Source organism: Marmota monax, unplaced genomic scaffold, assembly GCF_021218885.2.
Source record: "Marmota monax isolate L192 unplaced genomic scaffold, Marmota_monax_Labrador192_F-V1.1 WCK01_AAM20220418_F8-fsc00112, whole genome shotgun sequence".
Taxonomy (NCBI): domain Eukaryota; kingdom Metazoa; phylum Chordata; class Mammalia; order Rodentia; family Sciuridae; genus Marmota; species Marmota monax.
In genome coordinates, this window is record NW_026692073.1 from 74,855 (window position 1) to 97,868 (window position 23,014).

The window sequence follows — 23,014 nt, forward strand, 5'->3', positions numbered from 1 at the left end:
GGTAGGCTTAGAACTGGTTCATTGTCATTCCTCTCTTATATATTGTTATGCTATGTAACAAATTAACTTCTATAGCCAGGCTTAGATTCAAAGTGTGGAAATTCTTAACTCTTTAATAAAAGGAACTGCAAAGTCACATGGCAAGATAGTGTGTATGGGATAATTGGGACTTTAATGCAATATATTACATATTTAATGACTTAATATATAAGTATATATGCATACATAAGAGAAAAGTTTTATCAAAAATACTTAACCTTATCACATGTCTTGCCCTTTGGTATATGCCACGCTATATTATACAAAGCTGTGTATTTTTTAAAAAATGCTAATTGCCAATGGATTGTTTCACAGTTCATTTTCTGTTGCTATAACAAAATGCCTGAGGCTACAAAATAAAAGAAGTTTATTTAGCTCACATATTGTATTTGGAAGACTAAAAGCTCCTGTTCTGGTGGCCCCATCTCTTTGGTCTCTGATGAAAGGCTCATGGCAGAGGTGATAAAAAAGATGGAATTTTGTGCTGAAGAAATCACATGACAAGTTAGGAAGTAAGAGGGTTTCAGAGACCAGGCTTTCTCTTTTTCTAACAACTTTCTTTCAAGAACTAGTTGGGGTCTTATATTAACTATATTAATCCCTTCCAAATGTGGTGCCAACAGTGACCTAACCACCTTCCATTAGCCTCATCTCTTATATGTTGCCACACTGGGGACAAACTTTCAGCTCATGGACCTTTGAAGGACACATTCAAACTATAGGACACCCCTCTCCTCCAAACTTTATTGACTTTTTCATTAATAATCTGAACATTTTGTTGGAAGCGGTAGAAACTCAAGCTTAATCTACTTGAACTCTTCTTTTGTATCCCCTGATATTTTATTTACTATCAAGACATAGTGAAGATATTTAGTTTCCACTGATGTGTTTCTAAACTCACCTCCACTGAAATGGCCATCATCTCATCTGGTCTTTGGCCAACTGGCTATGCACTCATCCACAAAAGTGTCCCTTATTTGTATCTGTATGGCCCTTTTGTATCCAATTTCTTTAAGCTCTCTGCTCCTTCCATGGCACCCTTGTATATACAGACCCTATGAAAACGTTGAAGTCATCTTCCTAAGCTGTGTTCCCATCCATTTAATTATTTGAGATCACTCAGTTTTCCTGCATAAGTTATAGGGAAAATACCTCTTTGTTTTTGGATATCCCAAGTCAATATTGAGATTTGGTTAACTCTCCAAGACACAGCCTAAGGTACATTGACAAGGGAATCTCTTACCCTGGGAACCTCTGAAGTTGAAACTTAGACCTTTTCTTCTCCAAGTCTCCTGACCTTTCTTACTAAACCTTTCACTTTCTAGTTTGAGTTCTTTTGTCCTTATAATGCACTATAATTTTGAAATTCTGAAGCTAGAGAGTTTTTTCTTCTTTGCCATGATCCACTCAGCATCAACAAAGGATACTCAAGTAGGGGCAACTGGAGATGGAGAAAAACACAGAGATGTTATCAAGTAAAGCTGGGGCCAGGTGGGACACTGCACTCTGATGGAGGAGCAGTGACCCAGAACTAGCTCCACAAGTTTATTATATAGAGTCTCATAATTGTGAAGTTAAACTATAGGGGCATTGTAAATTATTTAAGGCTTTTGAGTTGCCAGAGGCTTCTTTGTGCACTAAAAATTTACAGAGCTAGAAACAAGTTTTTTTTTTTTTTTTTTTTTTTTTTTTTTTGTAGCTATCCTACTATTACAGTGTTAGGAACATTCTACTGCACTCAGGAAACCCATTGTCCTGGGACACCTGATAGCTGTTAGCATCAGAGCCAAGAGTCAACTGATATCACCCTTTCCTTTGGCAAAAAATAATTCCCAGGATTGCCTTTTGACGATGACTGGGGACTCATCCATTCTCTACATCTCCCCCTTTTTTAAATTTTTTTAACTAAAATCCATGCTAGTCTACTTGGAGGTGTTGGAACTGGGATTGGATGAACTTGCAGCTAACAGTGAGAAAAGAATACAGAATTAAAACAAAGGAAATACTCTATGAGACAACATGCAATATGTTTTAACATATTCCAAGGATTGAAACCATTTAGATCATTTGACAACTTTTTTTTCAAAATTGGTAGGAGATAACATAGGAATCTTACTTTTTTATATGATTTAGATGTAGTGGTACAGTTGTAAATGATATAAACTAACATTGTTAGAATTCCAACTTATTAATAGATGCATCTTTACTTTTTCAATCCCATTGGGAGTTTGTTTGGATAGGTGTTACACCAATTAATTGATAAGCAACATGGCATTGTAATTGTTATCGGATTTTAAGACTCTGTATCTGATCATCTAAAACTCATTATGGTAGCTCCTAAAGCATTTAATTTACCTTCAAGTTTATTGTCAATAGTCTCCTGATCTCAGAGGGACCTTGAAGTATTTTATGCCAAATCATTGATCATGGAGAATATTATATACCCATTTCCTTTGTAAAATTTTTAATCTTTTTTCTTTCTTCCCTTAAAAAAATAATCAGCTACCTGTTCTTTGTCCTGGTCTCATTTTTACCTCTGAATAAGGGAACCCTTACTGCTGTAAGGGGAAATAGATGATAACTACTCTGGCTGCTTGAGGTTAAGAGGGAGTGATATAGAGCAAGCAGTTTGGGTTTCTCTTTTAGGAATGTTTTGGGTCAGTTGAGGAGTCTATGGCAAAATTCTCATTTGGAGGAAACAGGTTGTAAAGTCATCTGAGAGGTTGGTGCTTCTATGAGAGAAATAAGAAGACATGAGTACTGGAATGAGATTAATAAAAATTAAATGTTGCAGCATCTGAAACATGTCAATGAATATCATGATGAGAGAAAGCAATAATTTTTTACTAGAAGTGCAAGAGCTAAGAAGTTGTTCCCATGACAAGGCTGGTGATGACATGGACTCTATTTGGGAATATACACCCTTAAGAATATTGTCAATAGCCTCCTGATCTCAGAGGGCTCTTGAGTGATTGCCAGAGTTATCAGAAATGTCAACAGAACACTTAGTTTTGAATGTCATAAATGTCCCATAAGATGTAGTTAAGATATCAAATGTCATCTGATTTTTATAAAATACCTTTTTATTATTTTAACCTCTGTGTTTAGTAGAGATCCCTTTATTTCTGTCACTTAGGGCTAGATACTCATTCTAGCAAAATTGCAAAATTGGTAGGAGATAACATAGGAATCTTACTTTTTTGTATGACTTAAATGTAGTGGTACATCTAAGATTAAGTCTGCCAATGTAGGAGGTTAGGAATATTTGTAGGCCTTAAATTGATTTAAAAAAAAAAAAGCTTTTGACTCTACTAGTCTTTTTTGATAGTTATTAGGCATTCCTATCTAAGAATCTTTTTTTCATATCCTCCAGCTTTATTTACTCTCAGTGGGGCTGACACAAATGTACATTTTAAGTTACAGTAAAATAACTATTGTATTTTCTTTAAAAATGTCCAGGTATAGCTGTACTTTGGTTATAACTAGTTTTGCTAGTTGTTTAAGACCAAGGTGGTCAAAATGACTTTGTTCCTATCGATTGTTAAGAGTCAGTTGAGTTTCCATAAAAGGTCATTTTTGTGAACTTGTGAGCTGTCTCTTAGTTCCTCCAGTGCCATACAGGATAAGTTAGGATCTTGTTGATCATGTGGCTTCTCTAGGAAGCATCAGGAATACTGTCCTCTTTAATGACCCTCCTCTTTGTAGCATGTGCATGGGTTGGCTTTTTTGTTCTCTAGGGTCTTATTGTTCCCCTGATCAGGTGATAAGGTGGTCCAGAGTTCCAAAATCCTCAGAGAAGTCCCCTTGTTTTCTGACTTCAAGCTGACTCAGAGGGCAAGAGCCAGTATTGGCTATTTTTGTTTTGTTTTGTTTTTTGGTATTGGGGATTGAACTCAGGGGCACACAACCCACTGAACCACATCCTCAGCCCGATTTTGTATTTTATTTAGATACAGGGTCTCACTGAGTTCCTTAGGGCATCACTAAGTTGCTGAGACTGGCTTTGAACTCACTATCCTCCTGCCTCAGCCTCCAGAGCCGCTAGGATTACAGATATGCACCAGCACACCTGGCGAAAATATTGGTTATTTTTTTTCTTGACACTTTCATCTTTGGTCTTTAAGTTTGGGTTTTAAACATCCAGCAAACCAGTTTCATCAGCCATAAAGTAGGAGTACTGGGGTTTTACATTTAATTTATATAACTTTACAGTTATTTACCTCTTCCATTTCACTGGGGTCAGTATTAGTACTGGAAGTTAGCCCTATACCCTGTTTGTTCTATTAGTGATGGCCTATTATCTTAATTTAACTTAGGTAGTTATATTAGAAGTTGTAATTGTGAAAGGCAATAACAACAGTAGTTATAAAAATATATTTTTATAAAAATAGTTTATAAAAATATTTTAAAAATTAACAAAAATAAAAACATATTTGGTCCATAAATAGCTATGAACTGAGAAACATAATTTTTATAGTCCTAAACCTTTACTTTAAACTTTAGTTTGAAGAACATGACCTTGGTAAAATGTTCTTTTAAATCTATATTTTAAGGACTTGTCTAGTTGGAAGATATGAATACATCTAGTATATAATTAAGCCAATAAAAGCACCACAATTACACTGAGGTTTTTATATTAACCAAGTTTAGCTTTTAAAGAAAAATTTAGAATTTGTAGTATAATGTAGTGTGATATTCTAAATAACAATTATTATTTAACCAATAATTCTTTTAAGACCAGTTTCTTTAAATAATAAAACTTAATGCAGATAAGAAATTATCTTGATAGGTAGGAGTAAATTAATGTTTTAAGAAATCCTGTTGTTACTTTAACACATCAAGGATTAAACTTTGGTTTATAGCAGTACGTTAAGATTTGACCTTAGAAAAAAGTCTGAAGTAACTTTAACTGATTGTGTTAATTACATATAACCAATTTAATTGCATACAAAAACTTTTTGAGATTTACCTTCCTCAAGCCTTCTGTAACTTACTTAGACATTTTGTAACTTTTTATCACACAAAAGACTTTTATATTGAAAAACATTTCTTTTTTGCTTTTCTTTCCATATTGAAATATATTTTCAAATGCATTCTGCTGTCACATATAACAAATTACAATAAAAAATAAAAGAATATAGTTTCATACCTAGAACTCTTTTATGTCTCTTTTTTAGCTATTGACTCCTTTTAAAATTTATACTTTGAAACAATCCTTATGAAATTTTGAATCTAGACAAATTCTTCCACTTTAATAACATGAAATATTTTGCTTTTTAATGGTACTTTAATTAAAACTTTTGTACTTTTTGTATATAAAATTATACCTGATAGAATTTTAACTCTTAGTAATCTTGTTTTTAGTGAAGACACAGAAACAAAGCAATCTCAAACTTTTTCTATTTATTAATGTATGAAAACACATTTATTGTTTAAATATATTACCTTAGGGGATTTAAGAAGTCAAAAGTACTTGATTTCATATTAGTAGTTGATATTTTAGTACTTTTAAGTTTGTAAATTAATGAGTCATTTTTATGTTTTTAACAAATACATTTATGAAGATTGATCCCATTTATGTTAAATCTAATTTACTCATTTTTAATTGTAAAAACCAGGAATCAGACAAGTGTAGTTAGCAGTATTAGCCATCCCTTCCCTGTTGAAGAAAAATCCTAGAAGCAATGGATATTATATTTTAGACATTTTATAGAAACCAATACTTTATTGTCTTACCATCTAGAAAAACTCATGAGTTAGTAACTTTAAAGACACCTTTACTCTCATTTGTTTACTTAATTTAAATTGAAACTTTTTTATGTCACATGATCATTTTTATTTAAATTATGATTAATGAGTTTTCATTTATCTATATGTCAGTTTTGATACCATGTACATGATATATGGACACAAATACATATGTAAACAGAACAATACAATACACAGGTGTGCACACATAAAACAGGTAGGAAACAAAGATCTTGTAGCTTTATATAGGTATATCTCCACAAGTAGGAGACAACATTATAGATGTTTATTAAAGCCTCTATTAGATTGAATCTATTAGAAAACAAGATAGAGTCTATCAGATTTTTACCTTATGACTTAAATGTAGGGCAGTCCTGCACAGTTGGAAATGCTAGATGTCAAGTCTAACAGTCATAGTGGACACTGAAATAAGAAGTTCAGGTAGCCACTTGTCCTTGATGGCTATCAGATTTATACCCAACACCACCATATCTATGTCCTTCATAGAATTTTGTAAAAGGAGATATTTTAATATATTTGAGAATCAACCCTTGAAAAAAAATTGGCCTCTGAAAAAAAGCAGAATACAAAAACCTCTATAATAGATAAATTAAGACTGATCAAAAATATATTAATTTAGGTGTACAGGATCAAATGTGAATTCACCATAAAATCATGAGCTAAAAAAATATAGAATTAAAACACACAGGAGTTCTAAAACTAACACAGCCATAATTACTCTAGTAAAGGAGCATTTAGAACTTTTTTTTTATCAGATCATAGCATACGTACCTTCCTTTTCTCTATTTTTTGTTCTTTTTAGTTATATTTGACAGTAGAATGTATTTTGACATACACTATACATTATATTCCATGTATACATACATGGAATATAACTTTCTACTTTCCATTCCTGTGGTTGTACATGATATGGAGTTACACTGGTCATGTTTTTTGTTGTTTTTTTTTTTATATGAACATAGGAAAGTTATGTCTGCTTTATTTACCTGTCTTTTTTATTTTCATTCCCCTCCTCTTTCTTTTGTTCCTCTTTTGTCTAATCCAATGAACTATACCAGTCACCTGTAATGTTAGTGGGGAGCATAAGAAAGGAAGGCTGGTATAAAACCAAAATATCTTGATCTTTGTTATAATCTACTCACACAATTTGTGAGATTACAATTAGTTCACTGTACAAAATATCAATTAATGTCCATTTTTGTAATATTAGTATATCCTGTTAATAACACATAAGGAGACTGGACACATGCCTGCAAACCATACTGCAACATGAATTAGCAGTACAATCACTGGTTGGATCTATAAGCGATTGACTAGTAAAGTTAACAAGATCCAAAGCAGTAGTTAGACGCCATAAATCCTTCTAAATGACTCTTGATTTTGTGGTCAAAATATTACTAACAAACCCTCCAGGAGTCATGAATTTATTATAAGGATGTGCTAAATCAAACTTATGACACCAGTCTAGGACAAATGACTCAGACTGGAAAATATTATGTCTTACAGGAACTCAATTAGCACAATTTAGTCATTGAGGAAAAATACCTAGTTCTGAAGTGGTGGAATTTGGACAATAAGGAGATGGAGAGTGTTTGATAGAGTCCTTATATGTGGAGTTAGGAAACCTTATTTTAATAATAGTTTGTATATATATTATCAAATCCCAAGGACTGGAAACTATAGCAACACACATACCACCATAAGATATCATATTTCTGGGACGCTTCTAAGCACCCAGTTTTTTGATGAATAGACAAACAATTAGGAATATCAGCCCGATATTCAGAATAATTGTAATTAAAGTAATGAGAGGGAATAATATGAAAGTCAGATAGAATCAGTCTAGATATTTAAAGAATGTGAAAGCCTTGAAATCCTCAAGTAAAGGTTTTCAAGGTGAAGAAGACTTCTATATATGAGATCATTTTCTCCCTATGCTATAGTGCTTAGGGAGGAAGTTGTTAAGAATGCAGAGTGGGGCTGGGTACAATGGCACAAGCCTGTAATCCCAGTGGCTCGGGAGGCTGAGGCAGGAGGATCAAGAGTTCAAAGCCAGCCTCTGCAATTTTCTGAGACCCTAAGCAACTTAGTGAGACCCTTTCTCTAAGTAAAACACAAAACAGGACTGGAGATGTGACTCAGTGTTTGAGTGCCCCTGAGTTCAATCCATGGTACCAAAAAAGAAAGAAGGAAGCAAGGGTGCAGAATGCCAGCGAAGATAAGAAAGATAATCAGCCATTTAGGTCCACAGAGGCCTGAATTTAAAAGTGACACTTTATTCTGTTTTTTTTCTTCTTCTTTCTCTTTGGTCTTAAACTGGTTTTGGATCTCTTGCAAGCTCTGTAAGCATCCTCAATATACATTTTAAATGCAAGCCTAGGAGAGATAAAGATAGAGAACTGGCAGAAGTAAGGAAAGCTGCTGTTCTGAGCTTGAGAGGCAAAACCTTACCAGTCTCCTAAGGTGTGTTTCCTTTGGAGATACGGTTTATTAAGGTATATTTCCTTTGGAGACCCTGGGCAAGACTCATTGACACAATTTAAAAATTTAGCAAGTTGATGACTTTTGATGGGATAACTTCAAGCTTTAAGCATTACTCTAAGCATTAGCACATAGAGGGTTTTTTTATGAGAACCAGAATTTCCCACATTTTACACTCAACAACTGATCCCACTACAAATATATGCTCCCACTATAAATATATGCTTCACTACAAATATATTACCTTGAAGTTTTGATAGTAACTACTACTTCTAATGTTGGGATCTCAAAAATACAAGCATGTCCCAAGACCATCTACTCATCTGATTCCATTCAACTTCCCCTGTACTTGAGCTCCTCACTGGGTGCCAACTGCCATAACCCATGCAGCATCAACAAAGGATTCTCAGGTAGGGCAACTGGAGATGGAGAAAAACACAGAGACAACGAAAATACACAGATATTATCAAGTAAAGCTGGGGCCAGTTGGGATACTGCATTCTGATTAAGGAAAAGTAACCCAGAACTAGCTCCACAATTTTATTATATAGGGTCCCACAATCAGGATGTTAAACTATAGGGGCATTGTAAATTGTTTAAGGTTTGTGAGTTGCCAGAGGCTTCTTTGTGCACTAAAAAGTTACAGAACTAGAAACATTTTTTTTTTGTAGCTATCCTACTGTTACAGTGCTAAGAATATTCTGCTGCACCCAGGAAACCCATTGTCCTGGGGCATCTGATAACTGTTAGTATCAGAGCTGAGAATCAAGGCTGATAATAGCCTCCCCTTTGGCAAGAAATATTTCCCAGGATTGGCTTTTGCTGATGCTGAAGGATCAGCCAGTGACTGGGGCTCATCTGCTCTTCCCACTTGTCTTTCTTGTCTTTATCACTTATATGTGTCAATGAGCACATAATGCTGTAGCTGCAGCTGAAAAACTTCAAGGAGGTGGAAGGAAGGTCTAAGACTAAATGTGAAGGGACTAACAAGGATAATAAAAATAGTATGTTTCTTGATTCAAACTAAAAATCTTCTCAGCAAAGGAAACAATCAATAATATGAAGAGGGAGCCCACAGAGTGAGAGAACATCTTTACTATATGCACATCAGATAGAGCACTAATCTCCAGGATATAGATAGAGAACTCAAAAAACTTAACACCAAAATAAATAAATAAATAACCCAATCAGTAAATGGGCTAAAGAAATGAACAGACACTTCTCAGCAGAAGATATACAATAGATCAACAAATATACGAAAAAATATTCAACTTCTCTAGTAATTAGAGAAATGCAAATCAAAACCACTCTAAGATTTCATCTCAGTCCTGTCAGAATGTTGATTATTGAGAATACGATCAATAATAAATGTTAGTGAGGATGTGGGAAAAAGGTCCATTCATATATTGCTGGTGGGACCACAAATTGGTGCAACCTCTCTGGAAAGCAGTATGGAGATTCCTTAGGAAACTTGGAATAGAACCACCATTCGACCCAGATATCCTACTCCTCAGTCTATACCCAAAGGACTTAAAGTCAGCATACTATAGTGATGAAGCCACACCAATATTCATGCAGCTCAATTCATAATAGCTAAACTGTGGAACCAACCTAGATGTCCTTCAATGGATGAATGGATAAAGAAACTGTAGTGCATATGCACATGGAATATTACTCAGCATTAAAAGAGAACAAAATTATTGAATTTGCAGGTAAATGGATGGAGTTGGAGAATATCATAATATTGAAGGAAGCCAATCCCCCAAAACCAAAAGCCAAATGTTCTCTCTGATAAGTCAATGCTAATCCTTATTGGGGGAGTGGCATGGGAAGAATGGAGGAACTTGATTGGGCAAAGTGGAGGAAGGGGAGGGGAGGGACATGGGGGCAGGAAAGATAATGGACATTATTACTCTAGGTACATGTATGACTGCTCATATGGTGCTACTCTACATCATGTTCAACGAGAGAAACAAAAAGTTGTGTTCCATTTGTGTACAATGAATCAAAATGCATTCTTCTATCATGTATAATTAGAACAAATATAAAGATAGTATGTTTCTTATATATTAGAATTTTTAATTGTAAAAATTGTATGTATTATCTAGACTATCTAAATTACTTGTATATAATATCAAGCCCTATTTGTATGTATTACTTAGATGTGTAGGAGCTACATGTTTTTTTGTTTGTTTGTATAGTGCTGGGGTTTGAACCCAGAGCCTTGTGCATGAAAAGCAAGCACCTTACCAACTGAGCCATATATATCCCCAGCCCTAAGAGCTATAGCTTTAAGATAGAAAGATTGAACTCATTGTTTTCAAATTGGGCTCTGAGAAGCCTAAGGGCTTTTGTCTGGTTGCAGGGCTCCCCTAAAATCACCTTCTCTGTTCAACTAGTGCATTTCTCCTTATTTTTGTAATTTTATATTCTAAGCTTGGCAAAATTTATTTTAATGAAACAGTTAAAAAATGTTTAAGACCCATCCCACTCTACTTTGGTATTCTGTGATTAAGATGGCAGTTGATAATATAGACATTGATCTATCTACCCCACTGGCCTCTGAGCTATTCCCATAACCCAAATGCACCAGTGTGTCTTTGTAGGGAGTGAAAGGAGAAAAGGGATGTATTTGACACCTCAGATCCATTGACTTTACAGAAAAAAAAAAAACAGGTCCAAGGAAGAAGCTGATGAAATTATTCAAGAATAATCCTATGAATTTCTAAGTATGAAGAGATTCTATATTCCCAACTGATCTAATATATCATAGATCAGGACCCTGCTGGTCCTCTCCTCTGTAAGAAACATAGTACTGTTCTGATATCTCAAGAGGTAGAATCTTTGGGAGCATCCACATGCTATCCTTAGCATGCAGATTAATCTCTTAACAGGTATGACAACCATACAGGTAGGTATCAGATAGGAAGCGAAAAAGCCAAGTAAAATTTTTTTTAAAAATGACAGTGTATGCAGTGTGGACACTACCACTGACTCTGGTTTGTAAACACTTCTTGAGAATTCCTAGAGATAATTGGAAGACTACTGGGAGAAGATGCTTGCCCTATTTGTGTGGGCTCTATTTAGCTAGGATGCATTTAAACATTATATGATTGTCTCCAAAGCAAATAATGCTGAATAAAGTTTTTTTCTAATCTAGAAAGAAACTTACACATTCATATAAATTCCATTGCAATTACTCTTATTATTTAAGTAGTAGGATAACTTCCAGCTGAAGGAGTGATCCTCCTGAATAAGCACTTCCATGGTGTTGCATTTATATCTGAGCTAGAGCTCTGGTCTTGTTCCCAGCCTCACCTCTGACTCATCATTGTGAAACTAAGAAATCATTTAGCGCTCAGCACCTCAAAATCTCTTCTGTGAATGAGGATAATGGGTAAACCTTCTCTTGCTTCACTGAATTGTTGTGAAGTTTAATTAGGTAATGTTTGCACAGGCCTTTGAACTCTACTAATTAAAGTGACGTGTAAATATGGTGGTAAATGTAAATATCCTTTTATCAGGATGCCTTCACTGAGCTATTTCATAAAGACTTAAAGATGACTATGATAGGAGGATCTATAGGGAAGGGACTAAATTTTTTTTTATTCATGTGAACTGAATTCTGAAATTGTCAAATTGACATAAAAATATCCATTTGGGGCTCTAATTGGTGAGAACAAGAATAGAGCCTCACACTTACTCAAGAGGTAATTGTTACACCTTTTAATATAAAGGAAATTTAATTCCTATATTAGGTAGTAGCTAGCAATGAGCAGTGAAATGCATGGAAAGGTCACAAGTATTCTTTAAATTACTTTAGGGTCTTTTTAAACTATCCTCAGAGTGGACAAGAAATCAAATGGTGGTAGTTAATTAATTTATAGAAAATAAACAGAAGCAAAGGAACCATGGGAAAATGTTTCAAAAGAAAAGGAGAAATGGGACTAACTCTTGACAGGGTCCATTTATGTTGAGGTGAAGCTAGGATTTATGACTATTGGTGTCTTCATTTGTCTGGGAAGGAAGATTGCTTCAGTAGTGCAGGTGCAGTAAGGAAATTTCTGACCAGCTATTTACCCCACTACCCACATAACATGGGATTGACTTGTAGATGAAGCCTGCCTAAATAGGATGGCCACACAGTTCCAGAGAGGACCAACTAAAGTGAAAAACTCCATCATCCAGCGTGAAGGAGGAGTTGAACCCTTGATTGGCAAAGAGTACAGAAGTGTTCCCAGTTCTCCTGGTAAACATCAAACAGTAATAAATTTGGAGACAGTCTCTTTTGTTGGTCTCTGTTCAGAGACAACACATTCATATGCTTCTCTCTCTCTCTCTCTCTGGCTTTCTGCTTAAGCCTTACTTTGATTTTACTTTACTTTCACTTATAATAAAGTTCCCTTGCATGGTTTTTGTGTCTGACTTTAAATTTTATTTCATTGGAACACAAAAATGGAGATTTGGAGTTTCAGCTGTTTGCTTTCCTGTGACACCTATAATGCAGACTAGTGCCCTGTATGCTTTAGGTATTGCTATCATTTCTTATTTATTTATTTATTTATGTGGAGCAGAGGATTGAACCCAGGGCCTTGCATGGGCTAGGCAAGCGCGCTACCACTGAGCCACAACCCCAGCATCTATTGCTATCATTTTGAAATGTTACTTTGCTCAGTATATTTTGCTAAGACAACCATGGTAAATTATTTTACATTTTTCATATAAGGAATCATAAAGTAACAGATTTGTATGGCCTATTGTGAAAACAAGTGGTGTGATTCCTTGAAGTAGTGCTTTCATTAATCTATTTGTAGAGATTAATCCAGATCAGAAAAATCTTCAGTAAATATTACTGAGTTTTCTGGTGAGACTGTTTCACCTTAATATGGTTATCCAAATTATTTTTGAAACTTTGCATTAACAATAGATCTTTCCTTCTGTAAACAAAATTCATATATGGACTAATTAGCTTGGGGTTAAAACACAACAAACTTATGTGTATAAATCTGCTTTCAGCTTTCATGTATAATTATATTTGTAAGGTAGATTTTTTTAGTGATAATATTATAAGCATGCAACAATTCAATTTCATATGTTATGCAGTGACCCAGAATTTAGAGTTGGTTATATTTTGTTGGAAACTCATACAACTGATAAAAGTTCTGAAAACTATTAAATATCAATGTAGGTGTTTACAACATCAAATATTTTTATAAAATATAATAGCAAATTTATTATATTTTAATGTTACTCATTGCCTGTGTACTATAGAAATATATCTGTTGATAGACCAATAACAAAAAAGTATTTTGAACTATTAGAAATTTCAAATTTAGGTCAGGTGTGGTGGTGGTGCCTCCTGTAATCCCTACAGCTCAGGAAGCTGAGACAGAAGGATCAAATCAAGGCACAAGGCAACTCAGTGAGACCTGTCTCTAAATAAAATACAAAATAGGGCTGGGGATGTGGCTCAGTGGTCGAGTTCCCTTGAGTTCAATCCATGGTACCAAAAAAAAAAAAAAGAAAGAAAGAAAGAAAGAAACTTCAGAGTCTGAATCATATCTTCTGAAATAAATGTTCTACCTCAAATTTTTATCAGTATGATAAGAGAATTACAGGGAAATTTCAGATTATTCAGATCCAGACTGGGGATGTATAAAAAGTGTGGTGGCCCACACCTGTAATCCCAGCAGCTCAGGAAGCTGAGACAGGAGAATTGCAAGTTCCGGGCAATGTAGTGAGGCCCTAAGCAACTTCGCAAGATTCTGTCTCAAAATTAAACAAGTGAAAAGGACTAAGATATGGATCAGTAAAGCATCCCTGGATTCAATTCTGAGTACCAGAAAAAAAATTTTTTTAAGTATGAGGGTGCCTCACTTAACTGCTAAGACATAAGGGCCACAGGTATAGTGTTGATATTTCTAGAAGGCAGTTGTATATTGGTTATTTTGATCTAAAAAGAAAACAAAGTACACATTGTAAAATGTATTGTAAAATTTATAGCCTCAGGAAGCACAGAGATAAAACAGAATTTGAGTTTGCCACTGCAAGGAAGCAGGGAATGAATATTCTATGTATGGCTGTCTAGGGCCCTGAATGAATTTATATTTATCATATAAATTTAGGTAGAGGTATAAAGAGATCAGTCAGAATCTGTGGATAGGGTCAGCCCCAATAATTTGTCAACTCAGTCAACATCCTCAAAATCTTACTCACAAAAATTCTGGCACTTCTTTGGGTCATCAACTTAAGCTTCATCTAGACATTAATGTACAAGAAAATTTAAGTCAATGTCCAAGGTATCTGTGACTTTATTATGAATAGGGAGTCTCTACACATATGGTACCTCTGTTCTGGGACAAGACATGCGGAATGTCTGCAGATTTAGAGACACTGCCCTTGCATAGTTTGTTTACTCTAGGGAGATGTTGAATAAGAATAGCAGACTTTTAGGCTAATAAAGTAGTGCCCATATCAATCAAAAGGTTGTCTTTTAACTTTGTGAGAAATTCCTCCTGGTGAATTTAAGGGCAAAATGAGAAACTGAACATTTGATTTCTCTTCACAGCATTTTGATTTTCACAGCCTTCAGTTTTAAGTGTTTTCCCCAAATATTTTTCTGTTTATAATATCTAGAAATGTCTTTTTAAAGTGCCTCTCCCTTTGTGTTCAATGATGGGGACTATCTAATTGTTTTATGTGTAATTCAGAGAATTTATTCTAAGTCTTCTTATGTTTTTGTGCTAAGGCTCTTTCAAATATTCAACAGAGTTATAATGGATGTTCATTCTAATTTCGTGTGTGTGTGTGTGTGTGTGTGAAATAACCCTTCTACCTCTAGCTTAAAATCATTCACTAAAAGTGAGTAGAAAGCTGGGCCTTCATCTGCATTGAGATTTACTTGTGAATGTTATCAAAAGATTAGCCTGCACCTGATTTCACTAATGGATCAATGCTTTCTTTGCTTACAGAACTGAATTAGAATCTACTCTATGTTTACAGGAATTATTTTAGAGATAGCTTCCAAAAGATGTCCAATATCTACAGTTTCTAAATCCCTCTGTTTTCTTATAAAATTTGAATCTTTGAATTCTGTGTTTCCTTGCAATTATTTTGCACCTGAACATATGGATTAATAGATGGAGATTTGGGAGCCACTGTGGTTTGGATGTGGTTTCAATGTTTTCCAGAAGCCCATGTGTTAAAAGCTTGATCTCCAGAGTAGCAGTATTGGGAAGTGACAACACTTTCAAGAGGCAGGGACTAATGAGAGGGTCTTAGATCACTGGGGGCATGCTTTCTAAAAGGATTAAGCTACTTCTCTTATAACCCATTGGTAGTTCTGAAGAATAAGAGTTTATAAAAGAAGAAATCCTTTTTCTTCTCACTCTGTCTGGTTTTCTGTTTGAGATGTGATATTTGTTTCCCTATACACTTCTGCCATGATGTGATGCCATCTGCTGTTAGGTCCTCACTAAAGGCCAAATGGGGCTTGCCTGCTTTTGGACTTTGAACTTTCCAGGCTTAGAGCTAAACAAACCTCCTTTCCTTTATAAGTATTCTATCTTAACATATATCATTGTAGTATATAGTAGATATATTGTAGTATATAGTAGATATATATAGTAGATATAACACAAAAGCCTGGATTATTATGTTCCTAAAACTATTCCTTATTCCTTTGAAAATTTTATGGCAGGTAGGTTTTGGAAAAATGTTAATAAAGAATTTTAGCTCAAAATAAGACTATGTCTTACAATCAACAATGAGGGGCTTTACTTTATGAGGTTATTGCTCTTGAGAGACTTCTGTTCAGCAAGAGGTAATAGGAATAAGTCAGAAGGAGATGGAGAAACAGAGTTGAAGAGAAATTGCAGGATAAAGACCATTAGATTTGTGTTGAGATTTGAAGGAATATAAAAGGGAGTTTAAGTTCTCACTTTTTTTTCTTTTTTCTTTTTTTTACCTTAACCAAGGACTCTGTTGGGAGAATAGTTTTAGAATCTGAATACCTTTGGATACTTCTTCAAACAAATTTAAATGTGCAGACTGTTGGATGTCTGGAATTTTATCCCTTTCTGTTCTTAGGCTCCTCTCAAATGAACATTTTTTTATTCTTGTCAAAATTTATTTAAAAATAGCTATTACAATTTTAAATTTTCTTTAGTGAAATTATGCCATTTTTAAAGATAGTAGGTATAAGAATTTGAGTTATGGTATAAATGGATGTAAGAAACAAAAGTACATATCAGAAGGGAAGTCGTCTTGGGTTTAGACCGAGGCCAATACTGCAGAACTAGGAATGGTCAATTGAAAGTGCTGCTTGTTACCTCTTGCCTCAGTTCCCCACAGCTTAATGGTGAGGCATTTACAGCTACAAGCTTGACTACTCTGCAGTTTTCCATAGACAGTAAGGTATGGGGAGATATAACAGACAAAACGAGAAAGAGAAGAACTCTAAGCATTTTGCTAAATGAAAGCAAAATTTACCGAATAATTTTTGGAAGTTTACTAGAGATTTTTGAACTTCTCAGTCCTCAGTGTTAGTTTGAGAAATGGATTTATCCTATCAACCTGTCACTTACACCTATCAACCTGTCACTCTCCTGTCAACTTCCATTTTATAAAGATACAACAAAAAATGACAGAGGCAGAGCTAAATAGTGTTGTTAGTTAGGAAACTGATTTCCACCAAGAATAAAATATTTTTCAAATCTAATCAGATAATCAAAAAATTCAAAAAATATAAAACATAATAAACTTCCATTAAAAGAAATTGGAGTTCAAGCTCAACACAAGACTTAACTCATCATCACAGTCAGACTAACTGCTCCCTTTGCCCCCAGGAGGCTTGAGAGGCTAGAGATGCTCATAGTTTCTAAGTTGAGGTTTTGTTTTGGATCATGGTCAAGAAAAATTCTTGAGTAGATGTTTGTAAATCCCCAAAGTTGTTAGATTCTGGCTCTTTCTAAATGTCACCCAACAATCCACTGCTAGACAAATTTGATACAGCATGGAAGACAACTCCCTCAATAGATATGGTAGCAAGGGTATGCTAGGTCAGCTCCTATTAGCCTACAAAGGTTAATTCTGAGCATCTCTTCCCTCTTTCATGATCAGCCATGTCACATAAATTGAAGATAGGCATGGTAGGACTATTTATATCACAGACATCATCCAGTTGTACAAATCATGGGTCCCCAACCCCACCCCTTAGGGAGCCAGTTTATTTTAGCAGCATATTGGCACATGAAGGCAAAGTTGGGATATTTTTGATATGTTGGAGTTTATTTTAAGGCAAGTTGTTTTAAAGTGGAGACTCGATTATAACTGAGTTATGATCATAATATAAAAGTTTTGGGTGGTGAGCACAATAGCAGAGAGTTTTGAAGCAAAGGTTTCAAAGTCTTAGAGAATAAAGAGCCAATGAATGATTTCTTCCAACTAGGCTTCACCTTCTATAGTTTCCATAGCCTTTCAATAGTTCATTCAATTTTGATTCTATCAGTGGATTCACCCATTGTTGAGGTCAGAGCCCTCTTGTTCCAATCACTTCTCCCAAGTGCCACCTCTGAAGGCTGCTGCATTGGGAACCAGGCTTTCAACATATGAGCCTTCAGTTTATATTCCAGGTCCAAACTATAAGAAGCCCCCTGCTTCCTGAAATTTTCATTATCTTCTAATAACACCATAAGCTGACAACAAAGACATCAGCATGTGGCTTTTGAGGAACATTTATGATGCAAACCATAACACTAATGTTATTTCTCTCCTGTCTTAAGTAAAGTGATAAGATCTGAAGACTACAAAGGTTCAGCAATAAATTAGTTGGAAAGAGGGAAAACAACTTTAAAAAAATGTTGGAAAAGGGCTGGGGTTGTGGCTCAGTGGTAGAGTGCTCGCCTGGCACATGTGAGGCACTGGGTTCAGCAGAATACAACAGACACTAGTATGGCAATATGTAAAACAGTGGATGTGTAACCGATGTGATTCTGCAATCTGTATACGGGGTAAAAATGGGAGTTCATAATCTACTTGAATCAAATGTGTGAAATATGATATGTCGAGAACTATGTAATGTTTTGAACAACCAACAATAAAAATTTTTAAAAAATGAAATAAAGATATTGTGTCCACCTACAACTAAAAAATAAATATTAAAAAAATGTTGTAAAAGACAAAGGAGAATGTTTAAATCTTAGAATTGGAAGTCACCACTCTTGTGAAGGTTTATAAATATGGCAGAACTTTAGAGGAGATCAAGCTGTTGCAGGAAACCAACACTAAAGGACAGCTGTGAGGAATAAAAGGATTATTAATATTTCTACCATTTTATGAGTTTTGTGAGACAGAACACATACAATAAATCAAGCAAAGCAGATTTATTTCTCACAGAAAGATAGCAAGAATAAACAGAAGCCTAGGATCCATGGCAAGCTAGTCTCCCAAGACTCAGGAAAACTGCTCTGGGAAGATGGAACTTCTTCTGTGCATGTTCCACATTGACATGGCTGTAGGACCTTCAAAGCATTCCACTGTGATTCTTGATTGCTGAGCCTCAAGAATCACAGGACATCCTGTTCTCAGAGAGATGAGGATGTAGCCTGGGTTATCCCAAACATTCCCTACTTATCTCAAGATGTCCCATACTTGGCTCATTCTGAGAATTACAAGTGGGAAGAGATAGAACTAGGTTGGCCAGGGTCATATGGGGAACTATCCCCCATAACTAAACTTTCCAATTCAATTCCTCTTTTACCCTATGCTGAATACTTCTATTGAGGAATAAGGATAGTAAAAGTTCCTCTTTGTGGCATATTTTATTATATTTCTTAAGATCTTTATATTGGGTTAATTCTTCTGTGTTCCTTTGTTTTCCTTCCTTCTTTTGTTCTTCTCTTTGAAACCATACAGAGTAAATCTATCCCTTATTCAGTTTAACATATTGAAGACTCTACCATAATTATTGTTATATTGTTTTATGGGTTTTCCCCCCTGGAAATAAAAAGCTGGAGTTTATTCAAATACACCTCTATTTTAGAGGCATTCAGTATGCAATATTTTTGGTCTGTGACTGTTTCTTGCCCTCTGTGAACTGTACATTAAGGGTCACTACAAAGTAGGGAGCTTAGATATTACGAACACTATAAATCAACACACTGCTTCCTTCATTAAGAAAGTCTTGCTATGAGAAAATATATATGGATTGATTAAACAGTGTGTTTAGGAATACTTTTTCCCCTTATAGTTTAAGCTTTTTATATTGCTGCAGACTAATAATAAACAGTTGAACTAAATAATTGAACAATTGAAATGAACTATGGACTTACTCTAATCATTTTGCTCTAAAATAGCCTCTGGAATATAACCAGCTTTTCCAGAAAGAGTCTTCTAAAAAAGTAGTAGAAAATATTATACCCTTGTATCTGGACCCAATTTGTCTTACTTTTTAGTGAATTTCCCGATCAAGTATATCACCTGATAAGAATTATACATTTATTTACCTTGAAATTCTTCTTGCTGTTTATAATCCATTGTTTCAAAGTGACAACCTCCTGTTCAATTTTATATCATTTGCAAATGTGAGATATTCAACTATTAATGTGTTTAAAAAAAAAGACAAAACAAGACCCCCCAAATTTAGCCAACCACTTTTTAAAAAATAATTCTATATGAGTCTGTGGTTCAACTGGTCAGTTATGCTAGCCTTGGTTCATTCTGATGACCTTTCTGGGATTATTTAGGCATCTGCCATCAGCTAGTGGTTGTCTAGGGACTCATCAGTCTAGGTACCCCCAGCTGAAATGACTCATCTCTGCTCCACAGGACTTGTAACCTCTAGTAGACTAGCTTGAGCTTGTTCTCATGGCCACAACAGGATGCAAAGAAAGATAGGAAGCACATGAGATCTCTGTAAGGATCAGCCCCACCCTTGGCATAGAGTAGAGCAAAGCAAAGTAGAAAATAACTCTGGAGGAAGACAAAGATAAAATAGCCATCATAATATCAGTGTCTACTTCCAAATTCTTTATAAAATTTTGAAAATGGCACTGATAAATATTTCTCTTAAAAGACCTCAATGAACCTCTATAGATATAGATGCACTGAAAGATCCCAAGGTAGATCTAGCTGAGCTCAGTCAACTCACAGAACCATGAAAAATGATGATAATTGGTGTTTTAATCCACTAAGTTTGAAGATGACTTAGTAAGCATTTATTTTTTTAAAATTTAAACCTTAGGTATTATTAACTATACTGTTGTACTTGAAATAAAATTTGAAAATAGTTATAGGAAACATGATGATATAAGATCTGTATAGTTCTACCTTTTCAATGAGAATGAAGCTATACTGAATAGAGCTTACTATACTTTACATCTTTCAGAGTAATATACATAATGAATCAAAGAAACCGAGAAAAAAAAAGGGATAGCATTTCATGTTTGGGGTTGATAAGATGCCACTAAATAAATGGCACTTTACCATAACCCTAGTGAATATTTTTATTATCCTCATTTTCCCTTTTCTCACTCTCTTCTTTTCTCTGTCCCCAATTTCTGAGTAGTTTTCATCCCATTTCACTCCATATCAGTAGGAGCCTGTTTCATGTCCATAATCTTCTGATGATATTTATATTACATGAAATACAAAAGGATGCTGTTCAAACAGATATCCATATGGAGAATTCAGGTAAGCAATTCTTAGGGTGAGAGAGTAGTTCTTGGCAGAATTTCATCCACAAAAGACTCCATCTGCTACTATAATCATCTTTGTTCTTTGTTCTTCTGCCTGATCAGAAATGGCCAGAATGCAGTTGGCATCTTACAAATGGTATATTTTGTATATTTTTTAAACTCTATGATGACAGAAACATTAGTACAATCCTTTGTTATACTCAAGGATAAAGTCTGAGTATTGAGTGTTTCACAACTCCATTTTATTTTCAGGTATTCCAAAGCTGATTACATCTGATATGGTTAAAGAAGGTGCTGCTGTAATTGATGTCGGTATCAACTATGTCCATGATCCGGTAACAGGAAAGACAAAATTAGTTGGAGATGTGGACTTTGAAGGTAAGAAATCAAATATCTTTTGCTAAATGAAAAAAATTCTGTTTTGCATGCTTTGAAGATAGAAAGAAAAATTTTCAGTTTTGTATGGACATCATTAAGTTATTAATCATCAACAACTCTTTCCTTTGAGGGAAGAATTTAATCATACTTGTATCATCTTCCCTCTTTCCCTCCCTTTCTCCTATCCTTCCTTTTATTTTTCTTCCTCCCTTCCTTCTAATTGTACCACTAATCTTTGGTTTTAAGATCAAATTTCTTGTTGTGCAGTTTTAATGAAAGAATTCAGCTGACCTTTCACAGACATTTGCATTATTTTTATTTTTTGGAGTAGTGTTATTTTTTGCTACATTTAGCCATCTGTGTTTTCTACTCAGCCATTCATTCTTAGAGTAAGAAGAGATCTTAGGTTGTGTTTGGCAATCTAGACCATAGTTCAGATCTACATAGTTGTCTAGAAAATTGAAGTTGTTGTTTTTTCATTTTTGCCTTACAGAGGATAAACAAGAGGATTTAGGCTAAAATTTCTGTGGCCAATGAAAGATTTAAGACAGTCAACATGTAGTTGTAAAATAGAATAATTCTAACCAAATGAACGTTCTTTCTACTGATGAGAAAACTGAGCCCCAAGAGATATATGTTTCATGATGCCAGACCCCTAAACCAGTTTTACTTCCAATATCTTTGTCAGAATCTAACCTATATGTAGGTTTTCATAATAGCCTATAAGTCTTAGATGTGTACAAAGATATGAATATGGTAAAGTGAGTGAGAACATTTCATATTAGAAGTATTTTATGTAAAAGACTGATCATTCTGACCCCAAAAAGCAGGACTACATGAAGATTTTATTTATTTATTTATTTTGCACTGGGATTGAACCCAGGATCACTTAACCATTGTGCCCCAGCAGACCCTACCCCCATTTATATTTTATTTAGAGGCAGGGTTTTGCTGAGTTGTTTAGGGCCTCACTAAGTTGCTGAGGCTAAGTTTGAGTTTGCAATACTCCTGCCTCAGACTCCCAAACTTCTGTGATTACAGGCAAGCACCACCACCTGGCTAGATGAAGATTTTATTAGTTACAGGAATGTGCTTACAGATAAACTCAATCAATAATATGATATTTAAAATTCAGATATTTTATTTTTAAAACTATACTTTAAAATTAAAATGATATCTCAGCAACCTCAAGAGCAAGAAGGCTCCTCAACAGCCTGAAGCCAGGCACAGAGGCAGAGTCAGAGCAAGTGGGTTCTTTACTTATTCTGCCATCAAAACCCTCAGCCTCCTGCACAAGTCCTGGGTGGCCTATGGTGACACCACCTTCTGGTCAGCAGAACCTGCAACTTACCACTTACCGCATGAACAGGGTTGCACTGATCGATGGGGCTTTTAAAGTCCGTCCTTAACTCATCAAAGGCAATGATCTGGAACAGAACAGAGAACCAAGATGTTAGCACACAGGGAAGTCGATGCACCACCCCAAAAGCTTCCTGGAGTTGTGTTTCCACATAACACCGAAGGCAGGAAGTGGGCCCAGGCAACCAACTCAAGACTGGCCAGGAGTTGGTCACTGTTGAAGCTGGGAATGTGCACATGAGGGTGATTATCTTCTTTCATCTACTGTATATGTTTAAAATATTCCAAAATAA

General features: G+C 35.0%; 1 protein-coding gene across 3 annotated transcripts in view; it reads left to right on the forward strand.

The window, feature by feature from the left end:
• Positions 1 to 23,014, forward strand: part of Mthfd2l (methylenetetrahydrofolate dehydrogenase (NADP+ dependent) 2 like) — a 110,446-nt gene that overhangs the window by 67,456 nt on the left and 19,976 nt on the right. For all 3 annotated transcript variants that reach the window (XM_046458601.2, XM_046458609.2, XM_058584085.1), the window contains one exon: positions 21,237 to 21,362. In XM_046458601.2, coding sequence (XP_046314557.1) covers positions 21,237 to 21,362 — 126 coding nt within the window. The remainder of the gene's footprint in view (positions 1 to 21,236; positions 21,363 to 23,014) is intronic.